This window comes from Macaca nemestrina, chromosome 19 (assembly GCF_043159975.1).
Source record: "Macaca nemestrina isolate mMacNem1 chromosome 19, mMacNem.hap1, whole genome shotgun sequence".
Lineage (NCBI taxonomy): Eukaryota > Metazoa > Chordata > Mammalia > Primates > Cercopithecidae > Macaca > Macaca nemestrina.
This window is the reverse complement of record NC_092143.1, coordinates 686273-704749: the sequence shown is the minus strand read 5'-3', so window position 1 is coordinate 704749 and position 18477 is coordinate 686273. Positions and strand designations below refer to the sequence as shown.

Below are 18477 nucleotides of genomic sequence, written 5' to 3'. Positions count from 1 at the left end.
CCGTCTGACAGCAGGAAGTGGGGGTCACTCCAGCAAGGCTGCCGTGGGCCAAGAGGAACAGGCAGGTACCACAGGAGCACCCAGGAAGTGGCGAAGGGGAGACGTCCCCCTTGCCCAAGCCACGTCTGGAGAGCAAGTGGAGCCCAGGCTGGGGAGGGCTGAAGATCCACAGAGCGGCGGCCTGGACCCCATGCAGAGAAGCCAGGAGACCACACAGCAAAGGGGGCAGAGGTGGGACCCTGTGTCCCACAGTCCGCGGCGCCAAGGGAGGAAGGTGGGCAGGGCCCACAGGCCCAAGGAGACGCAGCTTCAGACGTGCAGGTACAGCTGGCTCCTGACTCAGCCCTGCCCAGAGAGAACCTCAGGAACAGCCCCCACCTCGCTGGCCCGAGCCCTGCAGGCCCTGCCTTCCCTAGGCTGCCAGGTGGAACATGGGGGGCCGACACCCCGTGGCGTCTCAGGTTGTGGAAGGCAGCTGCTGGGCCTCCAGAATTCATGCTCGGGTGATGCTAAAACCCGGGGCCAAGGCAAAACGCGGCGTCAGAGCAGGAGAAGGAAGGACGTGTGGCACAAAAGCCGGGCCTGGAGTGGTCGTTTCCTTTCCCCTTCAGCTGAGAACCCTCCCAAAACCCTCCCTCAGGCCATGCAGAGGCAACGTCCCCCAAATAGACCCCAGACTTGTCCAGCCAGGCATGGGGTACTGCCGTACCCACAGTGCTGCCATACCCGCAGTGCTCCCCGTACCCGCAGCACTCCCGTACCCACGGTGCCCCTGTACCCGCAGTGCTTCCCGTACCCGCAGCGCTCCCGTACCCGCAGCGCTCCCGTACCCGCAGTGCCGCCGTACCCGCGGTGCTTCCCGTACCCGCGGTGCCTCCCGTACCCGCAGTGCCTCCCGTACCCGCAGTGCCTCCCGTACCCGCAGTGCTCCCCGTACCCGCAGTGCATCCCGTACCCGCAGTGCCCCCGTACCCGCGGTGCCCCCGTACCCGCGGTGCCTCCCGTACCCACGGTGCCCCCGTACCCGCGGTGCCCCCGTACCCGCGGTGCCCCCGTACCCGCGGTGCCCCTGTACCCGCGGTGCCTCCCGTACCCGCGGTGCCTCCCGTACCCGCGGTGCTTCCCGTACCCGCGGTGCCCCTGTACCCGCGGTGCCCCTGTACCCGCAGTGCTTCCCGTACCCGCAGTGCCTCCCGTACCCGCAGTGCCTCCCGTACCCGCAGTGCCTCCGGTACCCGCAGTGCTCCCCGTACCCGCGGTGCCCCTGTACCCGCAGTGCTCCCCATCCGCAGTGCTCCCGTACCCGCAGTGCCCCCGTACCCGCGGTGCTCCCGTACCCGCGGTGCTGCCATACCCGCAGAGCTCCCCATCCGCAGTGCTCCCGTACCCGCGGTGCTCCCGTACCCGCGGTGCTCCCGTACCCGCGGTGCTCCCCGTACCCGCGGTGCCCCCGTACCCGCGGTGCCCCCGTACCCGCGGCGCTGCCGTACCCGCGGCGCTGCCGTACCCGCAGTGCTTCCTGCAGGACTGACTGCCGGCTCGGTGCTGGGGAGAAACCCACGCACTCCTGCACACGAAAGTGTGTGTGCCGCCTGTGGTGGCGTGAGTGAGAACAGGAAACGCATGTCCAATGTGTTTCTTCCACACACAGACCCCCCTTCCACAGGTGTTTCTGGAGCCTTCCCCGTGTGTGAGAAGGGCAGACTTCGGGGCCTGAGACAGGCCTGCCTGCAGGGCCGCCTCGGCTGGCATCTGGAAATGGGTTTGAGGATTCCCACGTCCCCACAACCGACGGGGCAGGCCCTGGGCTGAGACTTTGAACAATGTGCCTGCGCTGAACAGCAAAACCTGCTCCCCTGGGACCGGGGACAACGGCTCCCGCCAAGCCCGGGCCCCTGTGAGCAGCCCTCTCAGGCCAGGCCAAGGCCACAGACGGCCAGCTCCTCATGAGAGGGGCCAGGAGGCCACCACGTGGGGTCCTGATCTACTGAGAACCTCACCACGAGGCTGTGGTGACGCTCAGAAGGGCACAGGCCTGGCACCCAGGTACCTCCCACAGATCTCCAGGTTGCAAGCTCGGCACCCGGGCACTGCCCACAGGATCTCCAGCTGTGGGGTGGCTGGGGACCCCACACTCCGCCGGATCGGGCCCACGTCCAGCCAGGGAGCCCACACGCAACGCCTGCCCTGAGACCCACTTTCTCTCGGGGAGCATCCTTGCCTTTCGGGTCCCGTACAAAGCCCTCAGGGCTGCCACTGCCCAACCCAACAGTGAGGGAGCCTGTTCCAGCCATGGACACGCTCTCGGGCCTCCACGCACCCTCACCCCGGAAACCCCAGCAACCCCCGTGGTCTTGATTCACTGTAATCACACCAGCCAGGGCAGCTCACCCACCCCACACCCCACCCCACACCCCAACCTGTCCCTGCCTCACACCCATGCCAACACCCCACACCTGGACCCATGCCCCACACCTCTACCTACAACCCACACCCATAATTGCAACCCACACCTAATACACCCCACACCCATGCCCATGCCCTACACCTATACCTACAACCCCCACCTGCACCCCACACCCCAACCCGTACCTACACCTCACATCCATACCCAAATAACATTCCCTCCAAATCACACCTCTGCCTACAACCCACACTCATAAATGCAGCCCACACCTAATATGCCTCACACCCATACCCATGTCCCACAGGAGTACCTACAGCCCACACCTGTACCTACCTGCCACACCTATGCCTACAGCACACACCTGTACCTGCCACACCTATGCCTACAGCACACGCCTGCACCCCATACCCCACACCCCAACCACACCTACACTTCATATCTGTACCTACGTCCCACACCCATATCTACACTGTACACCCATAACTGTAATCCACACCCATGCCTAGAACCCACACCTGCACCCCATGCCCCATACCCCAACCCATACCTACACCCCACACCTGTGCCTACAACGCACACCCGTAACTGCAACCCACACCTGTAACCCTGACCTGTACCTACATCTCACCCCCTACCACCACCCCACACCTGCAACAAGCCCTCCTACCTTTACCTATAACCGGCAACTGAACCTACACCCCACAGGACCCCGGCCCTCACACCAAACCTGCAAATACAGGAAAGCCCTAGAGGGGGTGCTATGGTCCCTGGGCACCCGTTCTCAAACACAAAAACACATCAGCCCCTCTCTTCCAGGCTGTTTCCCAAAAATAACAAATCCAAGAATAACATTCCCTCCAAATCACAGCCTCAGCATCTGTGACGGAGACCAGACCCAAGCACAGTGTGGGGGCCCAGGGGTGTCATCAGTGAGAAGCAGGCACCGGGGGGGTCCTCAGTGAGGAGCAGGCACCGGGGGGGGTTCTCAGTGAGGAGCGGGCACCGGGGGGGGTCCTCAGTGAGGAGCGGGCACCGGGGGGGTCCTCAGTGAGGAGCGGGCACCGGGGGGGTCCTCAGTGAGGAGCGGGCACCGGGGGGGGTCCTCAGTGAGGAGCGGGCACCGGGGGGGGTCCTCAGTGAGGAGCGGGCACCGGGGGGGGTCCTCAGTGAGGAGCGGGCACCGGGGGGGGTCCTCAGTGAGGAGCGGGCCTGGGTATTGAAGGTGTGAAGGACGAGAGTTTTCTGCCGCTGCCGCAGCAAGCAGATCTGTTTTTATTACAATGTGGTTTCCATCCAGGACCTTGATTGAGCCCGTGGGAATCGTGCTGCTTACATCGTGCCCTATCCCTGGCGGTCACGGGGGTGTCCCAGCACGCACTGGTGCAGGGCGCCCAGGCGTGGTCTATGGTTCCGAACATCAGCCTGCCCAGCCTTCTACCACATACCTCAGAGGCCAGAGGCCATGCTGGGCCCAGTGGGGAGAGACCGAGGACAGTGTCCAAGGCAGCCCCCACACCACCTTCCCTGCCCCATCAGACCCGCCCTGACCCTGGGCCAGGCTGGCTGCCCTGCACTCCTCCTGGCGTGGTGGGCCGAGCCTGCTCTGCCCCGTGTGGCCAGGCACTCGGACATCCCTCCCACTGGAAGGTTCTGCCTCAACGGCCCTGAAGGAACAGCTCCCAACCCCGTGCTGGGTAGAGTGCCGGCAACAGGGTCTCGGCTGCCCCCACGTGGCCCACACAAGCTCATCTGCTCCAACACAAGATCAAGGGGCCAAGGCCTATAAACCTGACTATTCTTTAACCGGCAGCTTCACAGGTCAACATGGGAAATACACAGCCAGTCACACAGGCGTTTGATTTTTACCAAACCTGCAGCCATGTGGTGCCTCTGGGGCAGTGACGCTCCCATGGCAGCATCCCCGGCCTACCTCATGCCCTCCGTGGACTGGTGGCGGTGGTTGCGGTAAAGCTGCGGCACGCCCAGCATGGCTTCGGTCAGCACGGCCAGGAAGCCCAGGGTCTCCACAAACAGGGTGGAGTCAATGGACAGGTAGGTGATGTAGCCTGCCACGCCCGTGAAGGCCAGGACGCACTGCACATAGTCCGAGAAGCTGCTCCACTGCCAGAAGTGGTGGGGGTCGAAGTCTAGGGCGAGAGGGAGAAGCAGCCTCAGCACAACTTAGGATCCAGGTGAGGGGTCGAGGTCAGTGAGGAGAGACAGGAACCAAGCAAGAGATCAGGGTCAGAGGAGGAGAGACAGGAACTGAGGGAGAGGTCAAGGTAAGAGGAGAGACGGGAACCAAGAAAGAGATCAGGGTCAGTGAGGAGACGGGAACCAAGCAAGAGATCAGAGTCAGGAGGAGAGACGGGAACTTGGGAACTGAGTAAGAGGTCAGGGTCAGTGAAGAGAGACGGGAACCGAGGGAGAGGTCAAGGTCAGGGAGACGGGGACCCAGCGAGAGGTCAGGGTCAGTGAGGAGAGACCGGAACCGAGGGAGAGGTCAAGGTCAGGGAGATGGGGACCCAGTGAGAGGTCAAGGTCAGGGAGACGGGGACCCAGTGAGAGGTCAGGGTCAGAGGAGCCATGTAATCTTGATCACACCCCCCTGAAAGAGCCTTGGTACAAATATTAACTCAACGTAAAAGACGCTGACGTCAGGACAGGTGCAGTGGGCACCTATAGTCCCAGCTATTCAGGGGCCGAGGAGGGAGGATCACTTGAGCCCAGGAGTTGAGGCCAGCTTAGACACTTGTCTCTTTAAAAAAAAAAAACTAAAATTCTTCAAATTAATCTTACTCTCTGAGAAGCGGGACAGTGCAGGGAATGCCCAGCACTGGAATCTGAGGCCTGGTTGGGGCGCAGCCCTCCTCAGGTTAACTACGGTCTCCTGTTCCTCAGATGTTACCGGGAAGAGACAGGGACCACCCCTAGGACATTCTGGGGATTCAACGAGTTGACCTTGAGTTCTACAACACGCCTCAGGCAGTGAGGCTCAGTAAATCCGTACCGTATCCCTCCTGCACGATGTCATTTGCTAGATGATGTATTCTGTAGAAAATATACTCATAAGCACTCACAGAAATTAGCAACTTAAAGGAGGCAGGTGAACATGTGCTGTCCGGGGGACACAGCTGCAGGGAAAAGGTGAATGGAGACAAACCTGCCAAGAAGCCTGCAAGGCGTGTGATGTGCCTGCAATTGACCCGTCCTTACAGCACCAGGGCCAGGGCATGGGCTGCACAGGTGGGGTGATGGGAGGTGGTGAAGTCAAGGGAGTTGGGGGTGCTGAGGGGTGAGGTTAGAGGGATTGGGAGGGTTGGAGTGTGGTGAGGTTAGGGGGGATTGGGGGCATCAGAGGGCAGAGAGGCCAGGGGTGTCGGGGGCTGGCTGCCTGTGGGGCTGGCAGTGCAGTGAGGGCAGGGGTGGCCAGGCTGTGCACCTTCTCCCTGTCCCCCTGGACCCTAGATCTGTGCCCCACTTCCGGCTCCACACTCCCTCCGAGTGAGACGCTGCTCAGCATCCGAGCTGGAAAGGGGCCGCACAGGAGGCAAGGCCAGAGGAAGGATGGGCACGGTGTGCGGCACCTCCCAGAACACGGCAGGGCGTGGGCTCACGTGTATTTCATGAAGAAACCCAGCTGCAGTGAGGGGGGCTGAGCAGGATACTGTGGACAGGGGGGCCATGGATGGGCGGGTGGTGGATGGGGGCGCCATGGACGGGTGGGCGGTGGATAGGTAGGTGGTGGACGGACAGGCAGCGAGACCGTGAATGGGCAGGCGGTGGACAGGCGGGCTATGGACAGGTGGGTGGCGGATGGGCAGGCCATGGACAGGCAGGCAGGGGGGCTGTGGACAGGTGGGGTCATGGATGGGCAGGCGGTGGATGGGCAGGCAGTGGATGGGCAGGTGGTGGACGGGAGGGTGAGGGTTTAAGGGACTTGGGAAAACCACATCCAAGGTCCATCTGTGGGAGACCTTTCTATTTTAGTTTCCCTAGAAAGGAGTCAATCAGCAAATGACTAACAGAAAATCCTCACTAAACAGTTTCTGAGAAAAGAATGAACCTGGACACTTACCTTATACCATATACGAAATTTAACTCAAAACGGATCAAAAACCTAAAAATAAGACCTGAAACTAAAACTCTCAGAAGAAAACATGAAGAAACACTTCAAGACATTGGACGTGTCAATGAATTTTTACCTGTAACACCAAAAGCACAGGCAACAAAAGAAAAATAAAAGATAAACTGGACTTCATCAAAATCTACAACATGGCTAGGTGCAGTGGCTCACACCTGTCATCCCAGTACCTTGGGAGGATGAGGTGGGAGAATCACTTGAGTCCAGGAGGTCTTGAACATAGTGAGATTCCATCTTTACAAAAACATAAAAAATGAGCAGGGCGTGGTGGTGCGCACCTGTGATCCCAGCTACTTGGGAAGCTGAAGCAGGATGATCCCTTGAGCCCAGGAGTTCAAGGCTGTAGTGAGCCATGGCTGTGCCACTGCACTACAGCCTGAGTGACAGAGTGGGACCTGGTCTCCAAAAAAAAAAAGGCACTGGCGAGCTTGATCGCACACCCCAAACACCCTCAATTCGTGCATTTACCACTCATGGGCCGGCGGAGGGGCTCCCGAGGGTGGCAGAGGGACAGCAGGGTGAGAAGCACGAGGCAAGGCCGCTGAGATGTGCGGGTTGCAGGTGAGGGCAGATTTCCAAACAGCGTGGCCTGGTGCACGGTGGAATATTACTTGGCCACAAAAAGGAAGAAAGGGCAGATTCATGCAACAACACGGCTGGACCCTGAAACAGGACACCAAGTGACAGAAGCCAGACGCAGGAACCACACGCTAACGAGTCTGTTCCTATGAAGTGTCCAGCACAGGCGAGTGCACAGACAGCAGATGAGCAGCCGTCGGGGCTGGGGGAAGACGGAACTTGGGAAAAAGAAGGAAACTGGTTCAAAGGGGTTTCTTTGGGCGTGATGAAAGGCTCCCTAACGAGACAGCGGTGATGGCTGCGCAACTCTGTAAATACACTGAAAACCACCAAATTGTGTACTTTTAAATGGTGATAAAATGGTGAATTTTATGTTATGTAAATTATATCTCTAATTTTAACAACAAAATAAAAAATTTTAACGTGTATCATTTGTCTTATACTGAAAGATGCAGGTATAAGTATCTACTTATTTTATTAATAAGTATCTACTTATTAGTAAATACTTATTCAGCATTTTCTGATGCTGAAGTTGAAAATAGTTCCTTCAACTCCAAGTCTGGGAATTAAGGTGCTGTCATTTGTATCCAGGACAATTTGAAATAAATTTAGCAGCCATCTACCATTAGCTGTCAGCTCACATGAGCTGGGGAATTGGAGCAGGTGGTGGGGAGGAGCTGGGTAAGGAAAACGTTGGCTGAAGCTGACCTGGGGTGGCTCAGACAGTGGGAAATGAGATTTCTAAGTTCAGTCTGGAGAAGTCAGAGGACATGGGAGACACCTTGTGGACACGGAGACTCCTGATCTGTCAGGTGGAAAAGAACATTTTCCACACTTCTGAGAGATTCCTGTGTCAGGAGAGTTTCATTAATAGTTTTAAATCAGCGAATAAAGAAGAGAGAGGCGCCTGGCAGTCCTCCCGGAAGAGCTGGCCCTATCCTGAGGGACCCGGGAGGGCAGGGCACTCCCCTTTCCAAAGCAGCCAGGCCCCTGCACTGCTGAGTCCGACAGAAATCCAAGAGGGCAGGCGGCTGCGGGAGAGGAGGGGCTCTGAGAACAAAAACAAAAGGGCAAGAACACAATTAGGACGCACACCCGTGGCCACGCAAGGTGCTGAGAGAACAGCTGACAGTTGGCAGTGCAGACTCACACACTGTGACTTCCTGAGATGTGTTTCTAGATTAGCGGTACCAAAGATAAGGCTTGAAAACGAGGCATTTAATGCTAAACAAATGTTTCCAGGCCTGGGGGGCTCACCAGAGGCCCACCCTGGCATGCACTGAGCTCTTGGGACCCTCAGCTGCCTGCAGGGAACAGCTGATCCTCAGAACCTTCCACTGCATGGGCGCGGCTGCCCTCAACTCACAGACAGATCTCTTCCGGCAACCCCCACGGGGAGCCCCGTGGGAACAGACCAGCTCTCAGTCTCCATCAGTCCAACTGCTCCTGGATTAAAAAGCTATTTTACCACTTGGGGAATGTGCACCAGGAGACTGTCTCCTAACGGGCAAGAAAGATCCGATTTCTCATCAGGTCGTGTTTTCATGTCCACAGGAGCACATGAGAGAGCCTGGTGTAAGAGGATCTGACAGCCAACGGGTCCAAGGCATTGAAGCAAGAGCAACTCCATCGTTAACAGGGGCTGGGTAAGATGAGGCTGAGGCCCACTGGGCTGCGTTCCCAGACGGTCAGGCATTCTTAATCACAGGATGAGACAGGAGGTCGGCACAAGATACAGGTCCTAAAGACCTTGCTGATAAAGCAGCTGGCAGTAAAGAAGCCGGCTAAAACCCACCAAAACCAAGATGGCCACGAGAGTGACCTCTGGTCGTCCTCACTGCTGCACCCCCACCAGCGCCATGACAGTTTACAGATGCTGTGGCAACATCAGGAAGCTACCCTATACGGTCTAAAAAGGGGAGCATGAATATTCCACCCCTTGTTTAGCATACCATCAAGAAATCACCATAAAAATGGGCGACCAGCAGCCTTTGGGGTGCTCTGCCTATGAAGGAGCCATTCTCTTATTCCTTTACCTCCCTAATAAACCTGCTTTCACTTTATGGACTCACCTCAAATTCTTTCTTGCACGAGACCCAAGAGTCCTCTCCTGGGGTCTGGGTGGGGAGCCCTTTCCAGTAACAAACGTGACAGGGAAAGAGAATGCTAGAGAGCTTCCTGTTGGGACTGGGACGGCTGGAGGGCATCACAGCACTGGTTTCGAACACTGAATGGAGAACTGCCATGAGGCATGAACCTGGGCGCATCAGACCACTGCAGGCACCCTCGGGACTCACAGATCACACACTCAGTGGGTGCTCACAGGACGTGAATGGCGTCTCAGTAACGCTGAGCTCCACCCCAGAGCCACAGGGTGACTTTCACAGGGCCACGGAGCCTCCTTGGCCACACTGCTCAGGGACATTCTGGAGGGGAGGAAATTGCTTTTTTTTTTTTTTTTTCAGGGTTCTTGCATGAATTCTAATTGAGACATTACATTCAGAATTATAGCACTCATAGTGATAGTTTTCAGAAGACTGTAACAGCTTCTTTGCTACTTAAGGAGTACAGACGGTGCAGCTGCTTACCTGAATGACTTCTTAAATAAGTGGCTACTACCACTCCAGTTTTCCTAGTTGTAGCTCTGTTACAGGTTACTGACCACGAGTGTTGGCAAAGAAACTTTTTTTTTTTTTTTGAGACGGAGTCTCGCTCTGTCACCCAGGCTGGAGTGCGGTGGCGTGATCTCGGCTCACTGCAAACTCTGCCTCCCGGGTTCCCGCCATTCTCCTGCCTCAGCCTCCCGAGTAGCTGGGACTACCGGTGCTGCCACCACGCCCAGATAATTTTTTTGTATTTTTGGTAGACACGGGGTTTCACCGTGTTAGCCAGGATGGTCTCGATCTCCTGACTTCGTGATCCGCCTGCCTCGGCCTCCCAAAGTGCTGGGATTACAGGCGTTAGCCACCGCGCCCGGCCAGAAACTGTTCTTTTAAGCACTTTGGTGCTCCCTGGAGTGACGGCCAGTCCCAGCAACTAAACTGTATCACGCTCCCACTTTAACTTTGTGACTGTTTCAATATTTTTAAAAATACAAATCGACTCTCCATGAAAAAACAAAACAACCTCCCACTTCCTTCAAATCCCTGTTCCAGGCTCACTTGGCCTCCTGTGAGCTGCCCTTCCAGGCAGGCACCAGCCCCACCTGCTGCGTCTGCTTCTCCACCCCACTCCAGCTGAGCAGGCAGAGCCTGTCCTTGGAAACGGCCCAGCCACCTGGGAGTGGAGCTAACAGGCACCACCCAGGCCCGGAGCTGCAGGCAGGGCTCAGCAGGACCCCGGGCGGGCGCACAGGGGCTCATCAGGGGGACCTGAGGGGCGCAGGCTACATTCGGGAGGAGGACTACAGCACAGACAGGAGGCCCCTGAGGCCACCAGGGCCCACTTTTACTTTATCCTAAGGATCAGGGACACGAAAGGATTTTAACAAAGACAGCCGCACCACCTGCTGCAGAATGAGTATGAACGCCCTTCTTAGCCTTCGAGACCGGCATTGGCCTCGCTGACCCCCTCTAATCCTGCCACCTGTGCAGCAGGCGGCAACAGGGACAGGGAGATGGCACAGCTGGGGCCAGAGGACGACTCAGAGAGACCCACACCAGAGACCCTCGGAGAGTGACAGAGCCCCCGCCCCAACCCCGGTGAGTGACAGAGCCCCCACCCCAACCCGGGTGAATGGGACAGACAGCGTGGGGACGGAGCACGTCCAGGGCCAGAGCGGGAGTGGGGAGCCGTGCTGGCTTCCAAAGAGGACCCTGGGAAACAAACACCCTCCCACTCGGCAAGGACAAATCAAGCAACTGCCGAGACAGGCGTCCACGTCCAAACCCCAGGCTACACAGACAGACAAGCGCTCGCCGCCACACTGCCCTAACAGCTGCTGAGACTCACATTCCTGCAGTCACCTCAGCCAGAGCCAGGGAGGCCCTGGGAGAGAGGAGCCAGATGGGCCCTGCCGGGCGGCCTTGCCTGCTCTCAGCCTCCTCTCCTTTTCAGGAGCCTTTTTCCCCCTTTATCCTAATTGACATCTCCGGGCCCCTCATGTGCTCAGAGTGTGCTCAGCGGGGCACCCAACGGTGGACAGGTGAGAGAGGTGAGGCGCTGGGCTGTCACCGCAGCCCCGGGAGCCATGGCCCTCCAGCCTGAACGGCTTCTGCCCGAAATCAGGACACAAACACATCGTCATACACAGCAGAAACGGCCCAGAAAGGCCCCAGCCTGGATGGCACTGGAATAAACATTTTCCCCAAGTCACTTTAAAATGAAAGTTTTGGGCTACCTACTTCTGAAGAGGCCTTCAGGACAGTTCCAGGAGTTCCTCCGCGACACACCCCACAAACGATGCTCGGCTGCTGCGTTTACTCAATGCAGCCGTTGAACAAAAACACAAGAGTGTTGCTCTCCCAGCCTGAAACATTCTTCACACTTCCAGCCAGCAGGGTTTCAGCCCGGTCAGAAACAACAGAGACGGCAGAGGCTCTTCCAGAACAGCAGTGCGAGGTTCTCCACAGACCCTCTCCAGCAAAACCACTGCGATGGTAAACATTACAAACAGCACTCACTGAAAGTCCCTAACGTGTCTTAGGGACACACGGCGAATGGAGAAAAACTTATCCAAGAAAACCACCTCAGTGGCAGCAGGAACAGCAACTTTGTGACACTTGAGTCACAACCTGCTTCCCCATCCCCACGTGACAAAAGCTGTCCTCCCAGCAGGCAACTGAGAAGATGGGCTCCCTCTTCCCCAGGACCACTGCGGCAGTGGCAGGCACCCGAGCTCTTCGTCGCCTACTCAGCTCCTGTCTGCCCAGGCTCCCTTCCCCAACTCAGCCCCCACCCATGGCGCAGGGGCAGAGGACACTGAGCATCCCTTGTCCCTGCCTCAGCTTGCTCACTGGGAGAGGTTCCACACAAGCAGGGGCAAACTAAGAAGACCAGAGGCAACCACCCACTTCCCGTGCACCACTGAGAGCAGAGCTGTCACCCTCAGAGGTCCAGAGGTTCTGTCCTGGGGATGGCAGTATCAGGATAGGGAGCTCCACAGCTCTCCCTAGAGGGACGCCCTACTTAGAGCAGGTGCAAGTTCAAGTGTAAGGATGCTAACAAAAACAACAGAGACCTCGGCAGCCAGCAACTAAGAGGAGCTAGAAGCTCCATGATGAGCTCAAAGTTTATGAAACAGAACCAGAAAGGACAGCCAAGAGAAGCCCTCCTGGGGACTGAACCACCACCAAACAGTGGCCTCAGTGGCCACCCTGCTCAGCTGTGGGGAATACATCCCCCGGGACATCATCAAATCAGCCGGCAGCCACCAGTGAGTGGAGGCCAACAGCTGGTTTGACCACCAGAAGCTTAACAGGAAGATCAGGGAGGGTCACGGCCAGCCAGAACCACCACACCTGAGAGAGAAGAGGTCCAGAGACTGCACTAGTCCAGCCAAATCACAAAACAAACAAGCAAACAGTAAGTCATCCTTCCCCCAGGTGGGGGAATCCGTATCCACAGCTGCTACTATAGTTTACCTAAAATGTCCAACTTGCAATAACAAAACAAAATGAGTTATACAAAGAAACAGAAGAGGAAAAAAAGCAGGACACAAACTGCTTTTGAAGAGGCACAAGTGTTGGACTCAGTAGAAAAAGACTTTAAAACAACTATTATAAATATGTTCAAATAACTAAAGGGATCCATGCATAAAGAATTAAAAGAAAATATGATGACAACAATTGATCACACAGAGATTATCAATAAAGAGACAGAAATTCTAAAAACAAAAAAAAACAAAAAAAAACAAAAAAAAACCAAGTGGAAATTCTGATGTTGCAAAGCACAACTGAAATTTTAAAACTCACTATAAGGGCTCAACAATAGATTGAGTTGGCAGAAGAATCAGTGAATTCAAAAAAAGATCAATAAAGATTATGCAACCTAAAGAACAAACAGAAAATGGAATTAAGAAAAAAGAACACAGTCTCAGAGAAAGATGGGATGACAGGAAAGGGCACGGGCACATGCAGAATGGGTGAGCTTGAGGAGAGGAGAGAGGGGAGCAGAAAAAAATATTCAAGGAGATAATGACTTTTGAAAACTTCCCAAATATGATGAAAATATTAATCTACACACCCAAGAAGCTCAACAAATTGCAAGCCTGATAAAGAGATCCACACCCTGACACATCAGTCTAAATAATGAATGCCAAAAAACAAAGACAAAATCTAGAAAGTAGCAAGAGAAAAATAATTTATCACTTACAAGGAAACCCCAATAAGATTAACAGCTGACTTCTCATCAGAAACAATGGAGTCCAGAGGGCAGTGGAATAACATATTCAAAGCACTGAAAAGAAAAAAAAATCATCAACTAAGATTCTTATATCTAGTAAAACATTTTTTAAAAAATAAGGGGAAAATAAAGATTCCCAGATAAACAAGAACTGAGAGAATCTGTTGCTAGTAGGCACACCTTACAGAAAACAAGTTTTTCATGCTGAAAACAAGTAACATCAGAAGCAATTCAAATCAACATAAAAAAAGAGTATAAAGACGATGATGTCAGTTATTATAAAAGGTGATATCGGTGCACATTTCTTCTCCTTTCCTCTCTTAGTTGACTTAAAATGTAACTGCATAAAACAATATGCATCGTATTGTTCGGGGACTTTACCCTAAAGAAATGTAATATAACTGACAATAATATCAATAGCACAAATGAGATGGATGGGATCAAAACTGTATTAGAGAAAGAAAATGACTGTAGATGGCACTCAGTCTCAGAAAGAAATAAAAGGAACTACAAATGGTAAATAAGGTTAATATAATAACTCCATATGTTTGTTCTCCTTTCTTCTCTCAAGTTCTTTTTGTTTGTTTGTTTGTTTTTGAGATGGAGTCTCGCTCTGTCGCCCAGGCTGGAGTGCAGTGGCGCAATCTCGGCTCACCGCAAGCTCCACCTCCCGGGTTCACGCCATTCTCCTGCCTCAGCCTCCTGAGTAGCTGGGACTACACGTGCCCGCCACCATGCCCAGCTAATTTTTTTGTATTTTTTTAATAGAGATGGGGTTTCACCATGTTAGCCAGGATAGTCTCCATCTCCTGACCTCGTGATCCGTCCACCTTGGCCTCCCAAAGTGCTGGGATTACAGGCGTGAGCCACCGTGCCCAGCCTCAAGTTCTTGAATGACATAAAATGTATATAAAGGAACAATCAGAAAAATATATTGCTAGGTTGTAATATATGTAGACATAATATGTATAATAATCATACCATTTAAAAAGGGAGGAGGAAATTGAACCATGTAGGAGTAAGGTTCCTGTCACTGGAATTAGTATAAATCTGAAGTAGATTCTGGTAAGTCAAGATGCATGTTGTAAGCCTTCAAGTAACTACTAAGAAAATAATTCAGAAAACATTATTTAAAGGAATTAAAATGTTACATTAGAAAATACTTAATACAAAAGGAAGCTGTGAAGGAGCAACAGCTAAGGGGAAAAGGCAAGGGATATATATACAGAAAACAAAAGTAAAGCAGCAGATGTAAATCTGAACATACAACATTTGGTGTAAATGAAATAATCAAATCAGAGGGCAGAATGCCACAATGGATTTTTTTAAAGATCCATTGTATGTATATGGAAGACTCATTTTAAATTCAAAGATATAAGAAAGTTAAAAGTAAAACAACGGAAAGAATATATCGAATGGCAACCACAGGAGATGTGCATGTGATGACACTAACATCAGAAGAAACAGACATCAAAACAGAAAATATGCATATACGTCCCTAACAAACAACAAAGCCCCAAAATACATCAGGCAAAAACTGACAGAAGTGAAAAGAGAAAAAGATAATTCAAAAATACTTATGGACTTCCACACCTACATTTAGTAATAGACATAACAACTACACAGAACAATAATAAAGAAATTGTAGACTTGACCTAACAGACAACCCTCCACCTTCACCCAACCACAGCAAAATGGACATCAAATATTCTCCAAGATAGATCATATGCTACGCCATAAGATATGCCTCTATTTAAAAGTACTGGAATCTGGCTGGGCGTGGTGGCTCGTGCCTGTAATCCTAGTTCTTTGGGAGGCTGAGGTGGGTGGGTCACCTGCGCTCAGGAGTTCGAGACCAGCCTGGTCAACATGGTGAAACGCTGTCTCTATAAAAAATACAAAAAATTGGCCAGGTGCAGTGGCACGCACCTGTAGTCCCAGCTACTCGGGAGGCTGAGGCACGGGAATTGCTTGAACTCAGGAGACGTAGGTTGCAGTGAGCCAAAGTCACACCACAGCCAACAGAGCAAGACTCTGTCTCCAAAAATTTTTTAAAAATAAATAAAACTACTGGAATAATACAGAGTATATTCTACAACTATAAAGGAAATAAATTTGAAATCAATAACAGAAGACATTTTGGGATATTCACAAATATGTGGAAGTTAGCACATTCCTAAATAATAAAAGGGTCAAAGAAGAAACCTTGGAGTATATTTTAAAATACTTTAAGGTGCATGAAAACGAAAACACAACACACCAAAGTATAGGACACAGGTAAAGCACCTGCTTAGAGAGAAATTATGGCTGTCAATAACTACATTAGAAAGGAAGAAAGAAAAAAAATCAATGACCTAACCTCCACCTTAAGAAAAAGGTAAATTAAACCCAAAGCAAGCATAAGGAAAGAAAGATTAGAGTGAAATAAAGTAGAGAATAGAAAAGCAATAAAGAAAATCAACAAAACCAAAAATTGGTTCTTTGATGGGCGATGTGTATGTGTTGTGTTAAAAAAAAAAAAAAGGAAGAAAGAAATAAAAGAAAAAGAAACACCTTTTTAAAAGTTTGTTATTTGACAAGAACAAAAAATTGACAAATTTTTAGCTAGACTGACCAAAAAAAGAAAGGAAAGGAGGGGATAAAATTACTTAAGTCAGGAATAAAAAAGGAACCATGACTAACGACTTTCCAAAAATACAAAGGATTCTAAGGGAATACTAAGAAAAATTATATGTCAACAAATTAGATAACTTAGGTGAAATGGAAAAATTCCAATACAAACTACCAAAACTGACTTACAAAGAAACAAAAAATCTGAATAGACTTATAACAAGAGATCGAATTCGTAATTTTAAAACTTTCCACAAAGAAAAGCCCAAGCCCAGATGGCTTCAATGGATAACTCTAAAAATATTTAAAGAGGAATTAGTATCAACCCTTTGCAAACTCTAAAAAGACAGAAAAGGAGGGGAACATTTCCCAACTTATTTTATAAGGCCAGTATTATCCTAGAACTAAATCTAGAAAAAGTCATCACAAGAAAACTACAGACCATTATCTTTTATGAATACAGATACAAAAAATCCCCAATACAATACCAGCAAATAAAATCCAGCAACAGATAAAAAGCGTTAGACACCATGACCACATGAATTTATCCCAAGAATGCAAGGTTGGTTCAACACACAAAAATTCATCAAGGTAATACATCATCATAGTAGAATAAAAAACAAAACCCACATGATCATCTCAACAGACACAGAAAAGCATTTGGCAAACTCTAACTCTTATTATAAAAACACCCAACAAACTCAAATAAAAGGGAACTGCCTTAACCTAATGAAGGGCAACTATGGAAAATCCATTGACTAACATCATACTTAGTGGTGAAAGATGGAATGCTTTCTCACTAAAATGAAGAATAAGATAGGTACATCCACTCTCACTGCTTATAACCAGGATAATTAAACAATAAAAAGAAATAAAAGCAACTAAGCTGGTAAGGAAGAATTAAAACCATCTCTGTTTGCAAATGACAGAATCATATATAGAGAATCTACTAAACAACTCTTAGAACAAACCAGTTCACCAGAATTGCATGATGCAAGATCAACATGCAATGATCAATTACATTTCTATAAAGTAGCAATGAACAAGCAGAACTGAAATTAAGAAAACATTTCCATTCACAATAGCATCAAAAAGGATAAAATACTTTGGAATAAATTTAACAAAGTCCAAAATTTGTCATCTAAAATTTTCTCCTCCCTTCCTGTCTCCCTCCCTCTTCCCCTTCCCACCCCCATCTCCCCACACACAGAAGAACATGGATAGGCTTCTAAGAACTACTTCATGCTTGAAAACAGCAGAGCTAGGGGTTGATTAGTTTGCTGTAGACTCAGCCACACTTGGTAAAGATGACGTACACACATGCACAGATGGAAGCAATGACAGGAGGAAGCACAGCTGCAGGAATGAGGCGAAAGGAACGCGCGGCGGGCGGTGCACGCGCAGGGTACATACCCAGGAAGGACCGCCTGGGGGCGACCTTGACTTCTTCATCCTTGCTATCTGCAGCTACACGTTAAAAAGTGAGACAGAAACAGAAAGGGGAAAAAGACAGAAACAGACTGGTTTTAACGCAGGTCAACAGCTGTGTTCTCAGAACTTTTTGCATTTCTTTAAAAAAAAAAAAACTAGAACAGAAAGATCATAAGATTTTGGTTTTGTGCATTAGAAAATCCACTTTCTGAACTATTTTTCTGCAAACCTAAGCTCTTCCAACATCATAAAAAAGTGAATGGGGAGAATGGGAGAAAAACTGAGCCAAAAATTAAAAGTTACCACGTTTCCATTTAATCTCTCAGGAGAAAGGCAGCACGGAGCCCGCCACAAGCGTGCTGTGCCAACAGAAAGCAGCCAGACAGATCCTGCTCCCCTTTTCCTAGAAACTTGGCTGTATGCAAGCTTCGGTGGCAATACAGCTGCCCCAGGTCAAAGCCCTTCAGAAGGCTGCCTGATGAAGCTGTTTTCAGAGTACACTCTGCTGTAAAAGGATGGCTGGTTCCACATGTGCACTTGACAAGCACCTCTGCACAGACAGAGACACAGGGACGATGTGACAGGGACCCAGCACCCTCCAGGGCCCAGCACCTGCAATGACAGGTTATGAGCCAACCTCCCCATCTGCGCAGCCCCAGGACAAGACAGTAGCCAAGGTCCTGGAAAACACTGCAGCCTCTAGGTGGCTCCTGGGAAGCCCCGTGGGGTTTGGGATTGAAAACGGTTGATAAACAAGAGACTCAAATGAGTCCTGGGATCCGAAAGCACAAGTGGGATCAAAGGTTGTGTGTTGCCTGCTCCAGGCAATGTAGACTTAAAATGGAAATTTTGCAAGTGAACAGCTAAAAGCAAATACAAGATGACCTCTAACCTCTGCCCTCTGCCCTCTGCTACTTGGACTTAGGGTGTTATTCCACTCACAAGGCAGGAACTGCAATATTTC

General features: G+C 51.3%; 1 protein-coding gene across 7 annotated transcripts in view; it reads right to left on the bottom strand.

Annotated features, from left to right (window-relative positions):
- Positions 1-18477, bottom strand: part of SLC66A2 (solute carrier family 66 member 2) — a 48925-nt gene that overhangs the window by 13029 nt on the left and 17419 nt on the right. For 4 of the 7 annotated variants that reach the window (XM_011753982.3, XM_011753983.3, XM_071085799.1 and 1 more), the window contains 2 exons: positions 17496-17549; positions 4338-4554 (listed from right to left, as the gene is read on the bottom strand). The exons of 1 other annotated variant lie outside the window; for it this stretch is intronic. In XM_011753982.3, coding sequence (XP_011752284.1) covers positions 4338-4554; positions 17496-17549 — 271 coding nt within the window. The remainder of the gene's footprint in view (positions 1-4337; positions 4555-17495; positions 17550-18477) is intronic. 2 more of the 7 variants (XM_011753984.3, XM_024795220.2) reach the window with 1 other exon arrangement.